The sequence below is a fragment of the Cyanistes caeruleus genome, chromosome Z (genome assembly GCF_971803275.1).
Source record: "Cyanistes caeruleus chromosome Z, bCyaCae1.hap1.1, whole genome shotgun sequence".
In the NCBI taxonomy this organism is placed as follows: Eukaryota; Metazoa; Chordata; class Aves; order Passeriformes; family Paridae; genus Cyanistes; species Cyanistes caeruleus.
In genome coordinates, this window is record NC_141732.1 from 54457839 (window position 1) to 54475677 (window position 17839).

The 17839-nt window shown below is 35.0% G+C and overlaps 1 protein-coding gene across 7 annotated transcripts in view; it reads right to left on the reverse strand.

Moving 5' to 3' along the window:
- Positions 1-17839, reverse strand: part of SMARCA2 (SWI/SNF related BAF chromatin remodeling complex subunit ATPase 2) — a 118712-nt gene that overhangs the window by 54547 nt on the left and 46326 nt on the right. For all 7 annotated transcript variants that reach the window (XM_086869057.1, XM_086869063.1, XM_086869062.1 and 4 more), the window contains 11 exons: positions 14633-14686; positions 13009-13139; positions 12760-12820; positions 11268-11368; positions 10800-10947; positions 9035-9198; positions 7365-7431; positions 6685-6795; positions 4931-5173; positions 4521-4634; positions 2383-2490 (listed from right to left, as the gene is read on the reverse strand). In XM_086869057.1, the coding sequence (XP_086725183.1) occupies positions 2383-2490; positions 4521-4634; positions 4931-5173; positions 6685-6795; positions 7365-7431; positions 9035-9198; positions 10800-10947; positions 11268-11368; positions 12760-12820; positions 13009-13139; positions 14633-14686 (1302 nt within the window). The remainder of the gene's footprint in view (positions 1-2382; positions 2491-4520; positions 4635-4930; positions 5174-6684; positions 6796-7364; positions 7432-9034; positions 9199-10799; positions 10948-11267; positions 11369-12759; positions 12821-13008; positions 13140-14632; positions 14687-17839) is intronic.

Sequence of the window (17839 nt, forward strand, 5' to 3'; positions counted from 1 at the left end):
CAGACCAAATGATTTACTTCTTAGCTTATGAATATACTTTCAAAATATTTCTACCCCAAACCCAAGCACTACATCACTAATAAAAAAACCCAAAACAAAACCAAAAGAAACAACAATACTCCCCAATAAGAAAAAAACAAACCAGGCGAAACCAAAATAACAAAAATAAAAAAACTATTGTACAGTTGTCTTGCTATATAAATTTATTTGCCATAAGGATGCTCTGTCATGAAAAAAAGAAGACCTGTAAGTAATCCATGAAGTGCACTACATTTCTACCCACAGTACTCTTGGTGAATCTACTGTCCTGATTATTTATACTATTATTATGAAATGATACAAACTCCGGTATGTCTGAAGCCTACAACAGGAAGTAATTCTAGCTGGATTCTTTTCAATTCCACAGTAACATCTCCAGTCTGTTAACTCAATATATGTGTTTCTCATTCCAGGCCAAGTAAAACATCAGGCCACAGGTACTAAAATGTTAAAGCTTACCAAATTAGTGAGTAATCTAATTATTTAAGGAAGTATATTATCAAAAACACACTACAGTTGATCTTGTAGAACCAAGACACTCATCAGATAAGTCAGGTGTGCCAGATCAAACTGTATGGGTAAAAACTAACTGCAGCTGGTCAGTGTAAGTTTGAGAACATTTTATCACATTAACATTGGCCAAAACATGTTGCTTTCAAATGCCATTTTGTTTTGTTTTGTTGCCATCTTATAAAAATATAATCGGAGTGGCATCAATATTCCAAGCTTACTATATGACTAATTCCGATTTATTTTAAAAATCTCAGCCAAAACAATTTACCAATTTTGAGCTGTAAACTAGGGGAAAATACAGTACTTGATTATAATATATATTAGCATTACTCCAGTCTTTTCTGGGAAGTACACTGAAATCATAACTTTTAGCTAGAGAACAGATTATCCATTTGAAGTGGGCACTTCATGTATTTAAAACCTTGTTTTGCTCTTTCCAAGACTGTCCCAGATTTTCTCAAAAAAAGCAGTTCATATTTGTTATAAAAATAATTTCCTAGAGCTTTCCATCTGAGAGAGTTGTCTCTTATCTCAGCTGGGTCCAGGCCAGAGCTGCAGAAAGACAAGATTTTTTCCTAACACAATGGTTGTTTGATCATGGAAGCCAAGCGGTCTTAATAACCACTTGACTCTGCTGACAACAGGTAGCAGTGATAACAGAGCTTAATTTGACATTTAAAGATAAAAACTAGTTAAGAGAGGGTCGCACAAACAGAAAAGTTTTAGCTCCTTGGGGAGAGAGGAAGCAAGGGAAGTGTTCAGAAGACAGAAAAGGCAATTTTGACTGGTTAATCAGTTAGAGAAACAGGCAGGACAAAATGCACAAAAGCATCTGAGCAGATGAAAGAAAGAGACCAGAAAAGGAAGTAGAAAACTGTGATACAAAATGAAATTTTTAGGACAAATACAAAGACATCAAATTGCAAAACTGCATTAAAAATACAACTGAGGAACATGAATTAATGTCTAAAAAGTGTTCGGACTATGAAGATGCATTTCAGTATTCAGTGGAAAAGAACCCTTTTTCTGGAGTTTAATTAAGCATCAGTAAAGAAAACAATTTGACTGCAACAAACTAGAAAGGTAAGGTAAGATGCTGAATAGAAAAATCACCTATAGTACCAATGCCATATGAAAAAGGATTATGGAAAGACTGTATGTGCACTGCATCAGCAATACACACACAAGAGGGTGCAAACTGAAACTCTTACATTCTAGATATTCTGCAGTGTCTGTTGAAAGTATTTCACTTTTACTGCAATATTTCAAATTTGTTATCATGTGAAAAGTTGATGAATGGCAATTTCTTTACTTTGAATTGACTGGATCAACCCCATGACAGCATAATCAGCATTTACTAATACAAAGTCTAAATCTGAGATATGACTTTGAATGTTATTGATCTCTTAAAGAGTTTTGTCACCAACAGATGTTGTAAAGATGAATGCAAGTATACAGTCCTAGCTGACTGAAACAAGACTTAACTAATAGGTGTGAAAGACAAGATAAATGACCTTCTGTAGCCACCACTGCCACAATCACAATTATTCAGATATATTATTGAACTAAGCTCAGCCAAGGGAAATGCAGTTTTCTCTCAAACAGGGCCTGTTTGCAGAAAGGCACCACAACTATATTGAATACAAGCAGTATCTTCTGCCTGTGAATAGCTACTGTCTTGTAATTGAAAGGTGTGCCTGAAATTTCTCTTCCAATGAGAGATATCTGCATTAAGAGACTACACATTAATTTTATGAAACAGAAATCATATTGTTAACAGGTTTACTCATAATCTATGATCTCCTTCATATTTTAGTCTTTCTTTTGTACCTTCTTGTCTTTTTCAGAACCATCTGTGAGAAGGATTCCCTTGGCTTGCATGTGACGGTACAGGATCTTTTGAAGAGCTGACATGTCACATTTGATCACATATTCCACCTGGTATAAAAAAAAAAACCAACAAAAATCATAAACACACTGACATAATAATGTTAGAAGGATCTAACTGCAGGTTCTTGCCATTCTAGAACTAATAAAAAAACAACCTGCTATTAATCTTTTATCTGCACCATAACACCTTACCTGTACCACAACACCACATAAAATTTCAATGACCAGCAATCCAACTGCAAGCACAGAAATGAGTACCTCAAAAGGCTATCCATAAGTCACAGCTGCAGTGAGACAGTTGGATCCTAAGGATGCAACTGCAGGATTACCAAACATACTTTATTTCTCACTCTGTAAGTTTTAAAATCTAAAAAATAATTTAAAATTAATTTTATCTTTAACTTGCAACTGAAGAAGTATTTTATGTTTAATAACCAATGGCATTTATTGAGTCTGTTAAGTATTATAAAAATACCAAGCAAAGCATTAGAAAATAGCATCACTGTATATCTAGCAATTAAGAATCCCTCACAGAGTTTAACTGGCATGTTTATCTAGGCTGTCACAGAAATACACCATTTTGTCAACATCCATTAAAACACAAGGAATTAATACAGTACTGTATGACTCCTACATTCAGCCTGACTTGTTCAGCTACGTAAAACTACATTTAGTTTTTGACTGCGTAACAGATTTTAAAACAGTAACAAAAAGACTTCACACACCAATTTTACGTATTTTTTTCTATTGCCCATTGTCCAGATTATAATCACTATGATTTTAGTAAATTATGTCAAATAAAACCTGTAAGATAACCATCCTAGCAGCTAGAAACCTTCCAAGGTGTGAAAAAAAGACAATGCATATATTCCTAATGTTGAATTAATAAACCAGAAGAAAATTAACAACTTATTTTCTTCTCAAAAACACAGGAGTATTAACTTCATGAAGAGAAGTGACTTTCTTCAATGGCTTCTTCACCAATATTTGCAAGAGCAAATGAACCTGATTCAGGCTTCAGTCCTCAAGTTCAATCCTCATGGCTAGATAAACTCCTTTTTTCAAGATAATGGCAACAAAAAGAAACATGGTGTTCTGAGTATGAGTGTGTATGTGTATGCAACTTGAATATTTTCCCTCTGTAATGCCTATTATTGGATTTATCAAATACAGTGGCCTGATTTCAGTATTATTTTCAAATACAAGCATATTTTATTCTCAAATAAATGCTTCTGAGGGCACTGAGAATTTGACATTTGAAGGAAGAGAAATTTGCAACAGTAGTAGTGCTGACATGATTATAAAGATGAAAAATAATTTCAAAATGCCTTACTTTGTATTGTCTCTAAGCATCTGCACAGAGTTCTTCATTCATTTAGCTAGTCAGTTCATAACACATTTTACAAGTAGTTCAGTTCGGTATGGTTTTAATCCAGTTTACCTTAAAACCAACATTTCCTTATCACACCTTCAAAGTTACTTTTTTCAAATTTTAGTTGCTGTTGCTAGTTTGGGAAGGGGGATGTAGAATTACAGAGGAGGACATAGTGGGTCAAGATGAGTTACCCAGAAATAAAAACCTTTACCTTTGAAATCAGAAAATAATTTTATGTTCTGAATTAAAATGCCACTAGTTAAAAATATTGGTGCAATTTCAACAAGTCAGTTCACACAACCCCTGGAATGATAATAGAGGACCAAATTGTGCCAGCTTTATAAAGTGCAGTAGTCCTTCGGAAATTTCAGTGAACTAACTTCAACCCAGTGTAATGAGGATGGTACAGGACAGAATTTTATCCTCAGTGTATGGCTGACTTATAAATTCAAACCAGACTCTATTGCAAAGGAGTTGCCTATCTCACAGTGGCTACAACAAAGGCATTTAAGATTGGTGAGGAATCCTGAGAATTCAGACACTTCAGGTAATCAGGCTTCCTCAGTGGCCAGCTCTCTCTGAAGAGGTATAAACAAACACTAAAGAAGTCCTCTTCTGCAAAATAAATCTGAAAATGGGACATTAGTTAATGCTTAGACAGAATATTAATCAATCTCCTTCCAAAACTCCTCTCATTGCATACCTTTTCTGGCAGCTGAGACTCAACCTCCTTCTTCAGTCTTCTCAGCAAGAAGGGCCGAAGCACTTTATGGAGACGACGGATGATCAGAATAGTTTCTTCCTCATTTAAGTCCACCTGGAGAAGTTTATAAAAGTCACTACAAGGAAGTTCAAATATATTTAGTAATGTCTTCTCTCACATGGAAAGTTAAGAATCTGCAGTAATTATTTGCATCTTACAATTAAACTGACTCAGAGTCAAAAAAGTAAACTTTAAACATTGAAACTATAAAAAAGGGGTCGTTTATAGTTCTGTTAAATCCCCAAGTACCAGTGCAGGTTCAAACACTAATCCCTTCTGTGTAGGTTCTCTTCTGCTTTTATCAAAGTGGTTTGTTTCAGATATATAAAAAAAACCCACTGCCACAGTACCCTTTCTCCAGTCATGGCAAATGGAGCATTGAACCACTGTTCAAAGGTGCTGCAGCTCTTGAAAATGGTTGGAAGAAGGAAATTGAGAAGAGCCCAAAGTTCAGGCAATTTGTTCTGCAACGGAGTCCCAGTCAGCAGAATTCGCCGAGGGGCCACATAGTGAGTATTCAAGACCTGAGTCAGCTTGCAGTGATGGTTCTTCATTCTATGGCCCTCGTCTACTATCATGTACTTCCACCGAATCTGAAAGAAAACGTTGGCAAAGTTAGAACAGGCCAGATTTTGTCAAGTTCCTCCCAACAAGTATAGAACAAAAATACTTAAAGCCTGACACACTCATCAGTCTCAACCTTGAGGAAAGCCAAATTAAACATCAAGCAACTATCAGTGTCCTTGCTGGCAACAAACATAGAGATAAACACTAGGTATGCTCAATCTGATGTTGAATTCTGACTGGAACTGAAACAGCTAACAGCAGTTTCCTTCCATTTCTGGGAAAGAGATTAGAATGACTGGCTCTCAAGGTCAGAATATGGTTCACAGTGGAAGAAAGAAACCACATAAACTGCAAATAAATCTGTCTGCAACAATAACCTTGACAGGAGACCAAAAGTATTTTCAGATAAAGTATGCTCAAAAACAACAGCAACCCTGAATTTTATTTTGCTTCAGCTGGTCCTATATTTTTACTTGAGAAGAAAGCAGCATAATTAAAATCATCTCAGTTACTGAATTTTCAACTAAAGTTTCTATTTTTTAATACGAAATCTTCAATGTGGTCACAGCAGATGTTGAAAGCTGTTGTTCCAGCTCTCTGCTACCACCTGTACTACAACATGGACACTCAACACAAGTGCCAGACTGACCATAAGACTAGGAAAACCTGCATTTGTACTTTTACAGATGCTACCTATTTCCTTCTCCCAGGACAGGATGAGTGGCATAGTGCTATCCTTCCTATCTTTCAGAAAGAGTGCAAAAAATAAAGGAAAAGGTACATTATGTAGTCTCAAGCTATTTATAAGCATTCAGAATGATGCTAAGAAAATGCACTGCCTTTTTATTACAGAGGACAAACAAGTAAAATGCAGCAAATGCAGTATGTAATACATGAAGTGAAAATGAACAACAAAACCACAGGAGGACCAATATGGTTTCTTGGTATAGCAAAATACCTCTGCTTTGTATGCACATGGACATGCCTTACAGTACAGTTTTTTCAAATTCATTATATTTGATATCCAGTTGTAGAGAGACAGTGAGCCCATAAGAACTGCAATGTTCTGTAGACTCTTTAGTCTAGATACCAAATTCATGGAATAGGAAACTATTTAGCCATGTAGGGAAAAGTGACTATGTAGCTGGAAGGACCCTAATAAGTGTGAGCTCCAGGACAAAAATAACAGAAAAAGTTAAAAGTCACTGATAGAGATTAGGCTGAATATTACACAGAGGTGAAAACAGACATATTCTTCCAAGGACAGACAGGTATACAGGACAGACAGAATGACAGAACTGCACAAAGGAATTAGTACCCTGACCACATTAAGGAAAATCCTGGTGCTTATATAAGGAAGAGCTGTGACTGAGTAGTTCAATCATAAACTGAGGAACAGGAATGTAAATTAAAGGGTTGACTTCTATTGAAGGATGAAACAACTGAGAATTTCCCTATAAAACAAAAATGTGTTCTGTGGTATGCACCATTTGAAGGTGTCTGGGTCTTGTTGTAAAGAGATAATATTTAAAATTACCTTAGCAAGGATATGTTTGTCCTTTATTATGTACTCATAAGTCGTTAAAAGAACGTTAAATTTTCCACTTCGAAGCTGAGGAACAAGTGAGCGGCGCATTGCAGGTGTACCCTAAAAGAGAGAGGTGTATGAGTTGTTATTCTTTGATGAAGAAGAAACATTGTTTTTATGAATGAGCAGACAATAAGCAACCACATGAACCTGCAATCCTACTATACTGTGAGTAATACATTGACCTAATTCCAGACCTTCTCAGAGCGCTTTCCCTAAATTGCCGCTAGACTGTAAAGCTGCTTATGGAATGCATGGAAATATAAAGCCAGTGGTCTGGTCTCCCTACAAATTGCTTGGCTTTAGCAATACTCAGTAGCCACACAAGAAAGTATTTAGCTAGGAATAAAATGTTAGGTAGCTACGATTCCTAACTCTCAGCAGAAGCTTTCCAAATGTGATAATTAACGATTTTATTCTGCATTTTGTACAATGATTTGCAGTTGTCTTACTTCTACAGTCACAGTTTATGACAGCCTTCTTAGAATGATTAACTCATACTGCTTAGTACCTGATACGCATAACAAAACCTGACGAGCAGATAGTTTAAAGGCTTGCAGAGACAGAGGAAAAACTGTCTCTACTTCTCATTCCTTCAATTCTACAGTCATATAAAAAGCAAATCAAACCTTGTAAGATATCTTCACCACAGAAGGAGCCCATTTGTCAAATTCATATGTCCAATTGGATAAAGTCCTATCATAGAGATTATAGAGAAAAAGTAACATGTTTCATCATCTGCAGATCAAACTTTATAAATGTTTCCAAGTGGTTGCCAGCTTTTCAACACATTTTATGTAATCAACCCCCACAAATAGCAACATATTTTAAAAATGCACTTCATATACTGCAATAACATACAAGCATCTCAGAGGGAAGTAACCAGAGAAAAATGTGTGAAACACTCATTCAGCTTATATTCATGGCCCTTTTTGAAACCCATAAAAGTAGTGTTTTACATGAACTTTTATACTTTGGAATGTATTAACAATAAGAAGAGTATCTCTGGACAAAAAAATAGACTTGTAAGTTCTTCTATACTAGACTTATCATCCAAAAATGGTCATTGCAGCTTTTCAAATGCAGCCCAATGAAATTGATAATTACTTTGTCTGTGCTCTACTTGAGCAGAACTACTCGTAGTGCCACCACTGCCACTGTGAGGATCTGTTTCTGTTGTTTCATCTCAACAAAAAAGTTGCTATAGTGAAGCTAATTGCTATCATGAGACAACAGTCAAAAGTAACCTTGAGGTTTTTCAGCTTGCTTTCTTTTTTTCCTTCTTAGTAGACCAGTGATGGCAGCAATACTAGCAATGCAGTAAAGGCAAAGAAAGGCAGCTTTTAAAATGTATATATACAAAAAAGAACTTTCAGCTCCTCTCACTTTTAAAAAAAAACACTACAGTACTTAAAATAAATCAGATTTTTACTGTGCCCACATGAAAATTAACATTAAAAACACTCCCCCTATTTTTGTTTTGTAGGCCTTCTCACAGGTGTTTCTTTTCAAACTAAATTTATGATTTGTATTCATACAGTAAGCCTGATAGTTATTCAGTTACCACTGCAGCACAGCCAGAAGACAGGACACCTCAAAAGAAATCAAGAGATGACCACAAATCAAATTTATCCTAATTCTAGAAAAAATTTTCATGCTCAGTACAATTGGTGGACAAATTAGCTAATGAAATTACCAGGAACCCTCTCAACATCAATCAAGTCAATTACACACAAAAATCCTCAACATCCTGTAAGAGTTCTACAATGGCTGATATTTTCCATTCGAGCCACTAAAACCCACACCTGACCTTTAAAGAAAGGAAAATGTATTCAAATAAATTTATAAAATAAGCAGCATTATGGAAAGATAAGGAAAAGCAAAAAGGGAGGCAGCACAATAAACAATCATAATGCACATAATGCACACCTGACAAAAGTGTGTTTACAAATTAAGGCTACATATATCCAGGGCTACCTACACAGTAATTAAAAGATCAATCTCAATAAAGCATGCTTGCACGATAGCAGATGAGGCACCAGCTGCTTAAAGAATTAAGCAGCAGATTTTTAATATCAGAGTTAAAAGCTGAAAGGTGAAGTGCATGCATGAAATATGAAAGAAAAAACATCCCCCTCTTTTGGCTTAACCGTGAATTGCAGTAAGTTCAATACAGTTTGCCAAAATTAATAGCATCAAGTATTTTACCAGCTTTCTGGTTTTGCTAGTGTGCTGTGCTCCAAATAAACCAATCTGCCATGCTTAGAACAACAATGCCAGAATGAGACCTGTTACTTACGACAAGGGAACAATGATGAGATAGGGCCCATTGAGTCTTTTGTGCTCCATTAGGTAAGTGATGAGAGCAATAGTCTGTATTGTCTTTCCTAGTCCCATTTCATCTGCTAAAATTCCATTCAGATTGTTATTATAGAGAGAAACCATCCATTCCAGTCCCTGAAGCTGAAACAAAGAGTAAGAGTTTCAGTTGTTTAAAACCCACAAAATGAATTAATAATAAATCAGCAGTATGGAACAGATGTTCTGATGTCCCTGTCTACTCACAAGTTGGACTTCCTTTAGTAATACTATATGCATGGGGACCCCTGTGTATCTTTACATGGAAATCATTATTCCTGTTTAAAACACTCTGTAAGATGAAGTCAGATTTCATGTAGAAACGTTTTTCTACTGCACACAAAACAACAGAGACACTCATAGTAAGGCTGAGAAACACCACTGTAGGTATTGGTTCCTTAATTTCAACACTCTCAAATTCTAAAACTTTTTGTATTTCATAAGAATTGCTTGTATCGATTAAAATCTTTCAAAACCAAACTTGTCCAAACTGCACCAAACACGTAAGCCTCACACTTGCCAACTGTATCACTACTATGCTAAAGCTCTTGTAGCACAAGTCCACTTAATATCTGCCATCTAAAACTCTACGTCAGAGTAGGCCATCTTTGTCCAAATATGCATTGTGTATAAAATTCCAGAGCTGCAAGGAAGACAAAGTTCTGTAGCTTAGCAATGTCTACATAACAGAATTTCACACTCCAAGGAATACTGCTAGAAAGCACTATTTCGTTGTCAGACAGATATCCACATGTGTGTATCACAGTACTGATGAAGTTTCTGCTTCTCATATCCAGAGTTTTGGTGTGTCTCATGCATGGAGAGAGCAGGAAATTGGTGGCCTGAGAAAGTTCAGAGGGAAAACTCTACAATACACTCCTGAAGTAATCATCTGCTCTCTCTGCAAGACAGTATCCAAAATAATAACGCCAATATACTGACTTTACATACATGTGGACTGATTCATATTTACTTTTAAGTCATCCAGAGCTAACTGGAGTCTGTAGTGTCACTGTATGGCCCATGTACAAAGTCGCTTCAGAATCAAGTAGAGGAAAGCTGTCTTATCAGTGTCATTATTCTTTATGTCGATATATATATATACACACACACACATTGCTCTGACTAGAGAAAAGATGCGGGTTATTGGAGGTAACTAGAAAGTTGTATGACAGCAGAAGTGTAGAAAATATGCATCAAGGACATTTTCAATTACATGTGAATCTAGCTTATATCAAAATACCAAAGTTCTTAGTTACTAAACCCAGTTAAAGTCTGTGAAGAACATGTGACACCAACCTCCATAGCAGAATATTTTTCTTATTTTCAAATTTTATCACTTCCCCAAAATATTAGGACCTTAATTAAAAAATAACATTCTAAACTTTAAACTATTGGAAGAAGGAAAATACTGTTAATACACCACAAATTAAAATGGTAAAAATTAAATTACAAGTCAATGAGAAGGATACCAAAATCAATATATTATTCACCTGCAATGAAGAGAAAGTTTGTATTATTCAAGCAATATGTATGTAGCATTATCTGTGACGCGTGTCATTGCTATGTCCATATTTCCAAATTGCAACCTTCTAGAGCCTTTGTATTTTTTTAACCAATTTTCAGTTTGGCATTTGAAATACCACACTGAAATGTTGGGCATAATTCCAAGGTTTAGGTATTTTATTGTTTTAATGATTTCTCACCTGATAATGTTTTAATGTGCCATTGATAAGAAGGGAAGACTGCTTTTCCACCCTTTCAGTGATTGCATGAGCAACAGTGTAGTAGGACTGAGACCCTCTAGCACTATATTGCATGCTATATTCATCATCCACATCTTGTTTGGCTGTCCTGGAAAGCAGAAAAAGAATCTGAGTGAATTCCTACAAACAAGTATTTTCTGCCATGGCTTACATAGATACATCTTAAGAAACAGTTCAAGTCGTCAGCTGTGAGTGAGGTGACTACACCAAAGGGTGCAAGACTATAAAGAGTACAGACTATACAGAGTACAGTAAAGACCATAAAGAGTATTAAATGATCATATTGCTTCTTCTGCAGATATTTATTCCAGATACAACAAATCACTTTAATTTAGAGAAAGCTACTCTTGTGAAATGTCACTGTAAGAAATCATAGTTCCTAAAAAATAGCACTTAAGGAAGACTCACTCAATGATTTGCTTTGCGTCTTTCTCAGAAACTTCCTCACTGTTAGGATCCAGGAGTATCTTCTCATCTGTTTCTAATTTGCTTGATTCTTCTTCTTCATCCTACAGAATACAGAAAAAGAACAGAAGTGCTGGGAAGTGGAATGTGTTCCTCAGTCATACCTTCAAATGGCATTGTCATACTGGTAGCTTTCATCAGTCAGTGCTTTATGACAGACATCTGAATCATAAGGTTCAGTTTACACCTATTCTGCAACAAAATCACACTGCAGTGTAACAAAATGATTAATTTTTGACATACATTAACCAGCAGGAAGTCATAATACTTAGAAATAAAAGTAATTTTTCCCTTTAATGATTTAACTTTACAAAGGCTTTCTCTGACTACCATATTCATGGGGAGTATTCCAATACCATGTTTATTTTGAAATTGTATTCTCGATGTGTGATAAATCATTAAGGCTTTAAAAACTGCCAAGTACTATTGATTTAGGCCTCTAGTTTCTTAATTTTTTAAAACAAGTTTTTTTACTCTTTTTGAAGTAACCTGTCTTTTGGCTAAAGTTGCAGCCAATAGCAAACAACTTAAAATCTGAGATTCTAAAATCTGACAGGTATCAGGCCCTTCTCCACTACCTTAATACTAACAGACATGTAGAATTACACTACCAGAAATTACTCCTACCAAGACACACCATAACATCATACAGTCCAATCGTTTCAGTGGTTCTTTGGTCCAGTAGTGTAAACACTGCTAAATTTAGGAGATCTGAGTGCTACACCTAGTTCTGCTACCAGCAGACCAATGCAGCTGTGGATTGAACATGGTCCTTCTTTATGCCTCACTTCTGTTCTCCTTTAGAAAGTACTGATCTGAAAACGCTATGCAAGTATCACCATTCATTATTCATAGTATGTAATAAACTGACCCTGAAAGGCTGAGATCTTTGTGTGAGTTAATTATTAGAATCTTTTTTAGAATTTTTGTAATAACAGTATTTAAATCACCATCCAAGTCCTGAATCAAATAAGCCTACCCTGAACATAAATCCCTGGCTTAATCCCTAACATTTTAATGAACTTAATATATAAGTAGTAACCATGTTATTTTATTGCCTATAAAAACTTCAATGCATAAACTTTGAAGATGTTAATTTTATTCAGCACAAAGCCACAATCCGGGATTTTCTGAGTTGTATTTTAAAACAAGAACCTGCTTAATTCTCTGGTTCATTACTATTAATAATCAGAGTGAAATATTTACTCTTCTTAACCACAAATACCAGTTAGGCATTTACAGTGTATATAAAGAACAACTGCTATAAATCAAGAATAACAGAATAATTTAATTTTCCTGCTTGTATTAGTCTTAAAGCACCTGCACGTCTGCTATGGTTTCCCCTTCTTCATTGGGAAGAAGGGGAAAATGAAATCCGAAGCGAGTACTTGTTTTTTACTGTATTGTCACAGTATTTCTTTTTAAAGATACATACCTCCTCCTCATATTCAGAGCCACTTTCATCCTCACTATCTGATCTGGGAGCAACCTCATAGCTGTACAAAAACAACAGAAAGATGGTGAATTACAGTTAAAAGGAGGAGGTAATAGGTTCAGTACATGTACTCAGCTTACATACAATAAATTAAAAAAAGAACAGAATCAGTAAACAAGAAAGAAGTATAACATGACAAGTATCAATGCAGATAGAAAAAACAGTTTACTTGGTATAATAACTACTTACCCAGGGTTCATTTCCAGCCAAGCATCCAGCTGACTTGCTTTGGGTGCTTCTGGTCCAAGGAGAACTTTGCCTGTTTCAGTGTGAGTCACTTTGACTGGAAGGTCACTCATCTGACTGCTCTCATCTATGGGCTAAAGATTCAAGCAACATTTTACACCACAGGGCAACTGAACTTCATGCTTCTGTTACATAACAAAAAGAACTAACAGCACTATCCAAATTCCAGTTCTGAACAAACAGTAAAGTTTTATTACTAGATGCCACACTTCCTGCTATGCAAACACTACTGTTCTGTGTGTAACATATTCTACGCAACATCCACAAATATATCCCAGTATCCCAAGTAAATCAACAAGAACAGCATGGAAAAGAATATGCTCTTGGTTTTTGTGACTCAAGACACAAGGTATGTATTCTTATAAGCATTTAATCCTGTTATTTATACCAACAGACATTTGTAAAAAAAAATACCATGACCTAATGGCCTTTTTTGATTTGAGAAACAAGAATCATACAATTCAGTTAATTTTCTAAGTAATGGCCTGTTTTAAAGGTTTACTGTCCTAACTTCTTCAACTAAGCTGATAGAACACCTGTATGAACAAAATCTCTTATTTATCTGTGTTGTAATCTAATTAGAACAGTATTATCACTCTTTATGTTACTTCTTTGCTCTGTTCAATAATGGATATTTTTACTTCAAAAACTTTTTGCCTTATAATACTGTTTCTACCCTATAATATTTTCCAAATACATATATAAGCAAGAGAAAATAATTCTGAACAGTTCTAAATACAGTGACTGATGAAGCACAAAACTTAGTCAAATTCCATTAATACTGAAGTTTCACTAGTGTTATATGCATTTTTCTTCTGCAAATACAAATATATTAAAGTATTTTGCTATAACTCTAACTACATTAGCAGAACTATCACTTCCAAATATAAAAAGAGAGCAAAAGTAAAACAGTAAATGTAATTCCAAAGTCTTTATATAAAAATGAAGTGGAATAGAAAAATTGCACTAACAGAAGAGCTCTGAATGAGGCAGCATTATGCTGTGCTACTGAATGAATGATATTCTCTGAAGAATGACACTGAAAAAATACTCATTTCCATTTGTTTCTGAGGAAGAAAGAACTTTCAGATGTCTTAATCCATCATAACAGTGTTCTCTGCTCTGTGAGGGAAAGGTAATTACATGCGATATCAACAATATTTTTTATAAAGATGAGAAGATGGACTATATGGTGTTACTAGATACAGTGGACTATATGGAGCTCAAATTGAAAGCAAGTTGTCTACATGTAGACTGAAGGAAAAATATTTTTTGTAAGCACATTAGAGAACTGAGAGGCAGACTTCATCACACTCAGTGATAGAATCGATATACTTTTCACTTTAGTCTTTGATTTTAGGAAAAATGAGAGGCTAGCATAAATGTTAACCTAGGTGATTATTATGTCTGTTTATAAGCAGCAGCTCCTAGAAGAGGTGTCATCATAACTATTTTCAAAGTTACAGCCATGACACACATTTCCACAACAACCATTGGAAAGTTGTTTGTTTTTTTTTAACCAAAAACTGGTAAGAAGCAAAAAACAACACCTTTTAAAAATTCATACCTCTCCATCAGGACCAAGACCAGATGCCATTCCTTCTGCATTTTCTTCAGCTTTCTACATCAAAGGAAGAAGTGATAAATACTATGGTCAGTGATTTAAAGTACAGAAGGCGTATTATGTAAACATTTTGGATCATGAATGTTTCACTTATTTCTGAGCAGCCTGGGGTTCAAGTTATTGAAGGTGTGGATGGATATAGACAGAGACAGGCACAGAGCAATTAACACACAAAAAGCATTTACCAATGCAAGGAGAGTACCTAATAACCTCAGTCAATGATATAAATCTGCATGTAAGAAGTGGCTGGCCCACTTAATTTCCAGTTCAGACCTAATGTTCGGTTGCTTATAGACTATTCTAATGCAAATAAAATCGTAAATTATTTTCACATGATTTACTATTTATTTCCTCTAAGCTGCTTCAATCTCCATTTTAAAGGTGTTAGCAGACATCACAAATTGCATATTCATGCAAGGCACTTCTATCTTGGGTATATATTTTGAGTTTTTTGGTCTGACAACTAACTAGAAAGAATATTTTTTGAGTTTGTTATACTACAGTCCAGTCATGTGTAGACCTTTCTCAAATTAGAAACAAAAGGAACCCTGGAGTTCCTCACTGGAGAAAGGTAGATTTTTTTTCTCTCCAGGCACCAACCTGAGAAATGAACAGTATCTTCCTCAACTTTTCTCCTCATTTACCTTACTTAAAAATGTCAGCAAGTATGAGGAAAAATGAAAGACATATAGTTTGTTTTGCATTCAAACTTTCCTAAACAATTCGGTGCAAGAAAGGACATTTTACTGCTTCTTCTGACGGCACACGGCTGAGTTTGTAGTACTACAGTAAAATATTATTTTGGATACTGATGTAAAGAGAACAGACTAACAACTAAATGTAGTTGTTAAATATAAGTGATCTCTTAAATTGTGTTTTAGAGATAAAAAACTTCCAAGTATTATTGAAGTGTGTGATAAATACACACCAACAAGTTATTCCTATTTTGTTTAACAAGTATACTTGAGGAATAGCTGCACTTCTCAATATTGATAAAATCCTTAATATCTACTTCAGATCCTGTTCAGCTTTTTGCTTTGCCATTAAATTCCATTATCCAATTATGCTATTGAAATGAACATGCAGCAGCTGATGCTTAGTAGGAACAACAATACAAGCTTCAAGGCTGCCTGCTTCAACATTTCTGAGCAGGTATGACTGCTGACAAAGAAAGGAACTGTACCAGAAGTGAAGATTTTAAATAAACACAAGGGAAGGATAAATTATGAAAAGACATATCTAGTCTTGGCTGAACACACTACATTGACTGAGGATACTTTTTCCCTGGATGAACCAGGGCTGGGATCCATTCTTTTACACCTGAGAATGCTGTCTAATACATGAAGATCACTGTCACTTAGCTACAGCCAGCGGTAAAGAACTGTACAACTCAAATCACAGAAAAGCAGTAAGCATCAGTGCTGTTCACTCTCCAAAAATCATCACCTGCTATGAGAATTTATAACCTACAGTTAAACATTTCTAACCTAGAGTTAAAAACAATTTTGGAAATCAGAAGAACATATTACAAAGAAAATAAGTATAAATAAGGAAAGACATCTTGAACTTTTATTTTGGACCATGCAAACAGATCTTTAATGTTGACAATTTAATCCTTGAATTGGGGAAATCTCAGTGTTAACAAGCAGGAAGGCAAATTTTGTTAATTCCCTGCATAATGACAGGAAAAATTGCTAACAATAAAGTGAAAAGCTGCACAGCAAGTTGAACTAGCCTATTAGATGAAAATTTCATATGGAGTATTTTTTCCTATCCATGACTACAGTAGGAAGCTAGAGACAGAAGACACAAATAGAGGAATGTGAAAGAAACAAACAGGGAAAATCTGTCATGAAGATTACAGAAACTGTATCCCAGAGAAAGAATGGACTAATCTCAGATTTTTATTCTACTAAATAAAACGTTCACTTGGATATTCTATTATGAGTCTGGCAAAGATTATTTGTTCACCATTTACTTCCTCACTGCCACTTCTAGGAGAAAATAATAAGAACTCTCTTTTCTCATTTTTTCTGTAAGTACAAAACATTAACTACAGGTATTAGTAGATTAAGCTTTAATATGCATTACAAAACATAAAAGCCTAAGAACTGAAAGTGTTCTTGGAAGTGGCCTGGAAAAGAGACACAGTGTCCACTAATTGCAATGTGTTCCACAGCCATGCAATGACAAATTCACAGAATTCTACATTAAAATAAAGGGTAATATTTGTGTGAACTTCTATTTCCTTCACAGATGAGCAAAAGAATGCTGGAAAGAAGTTAATTACAAACAAAAAGATGCAAATGATCAAGACAGAGCAAAGTTGTGGTGTTTTTGTGTGGGTTTTTTGTGGTTTTTTGTTGGTTTGGTTTTTTTTTGCTAATCTTCCCTTAGGTTTTAGGATAGGATATATATAAACACTGAATATTTACAGGACATATTTCCTTTCAAATTCAGGGACAGAAAATTATGTCTTTACTGACATGCCGGAAGATAACCCTATTTCTCATACATACTTAGGCTAAACTGACAGAAAGAGAAATATCACATATGTAGACAGTTAAAGGAATATGTATTTATTTAAAGTGATGCAGTTACTCCACATGCTGTCTCAATTATTATTATCTCTACTGTGCATTATATACATTAAATCATGCCTGTTCTCACTGGTGTTACAAGCCAACACAAACTCCATCCAAATTAAATCTTCATTCTGTAAGCAGGTTATTGCTCCTATGTTACGAACATACTCTTGGGAACAAAAGTTTTTTGAGAGCAGGAGAAAACATGTACTGTTTCTTAAGCCATTAATGTCCAAGATCAGTATTTTTTTCTATGCTGGTTGTTTTAGCGTATTCCCAGTACTCTTAGTAAACCCTGTAAATGTAAGGCTTGTATTTGTAGCAGTAATTAGTAGCAAACCAGGCATTGAAATGGATTATAAAAATCCTCTTATACATTCTGCAAGAGATGAAAGGTACTCTGAGGTTGTAAAAAAATGACAAATCATTCCTTAATCACTATTTCACAGAAGGAATTATTTTTTTGAAAATTGCACTGTTCAATTTCAACAACTTTCTCTTGCAGGGCAAAACATTTCATATGAAGAAAAATAATCTTGGAAAGTTTCAATTAAAGGTTTAAAAT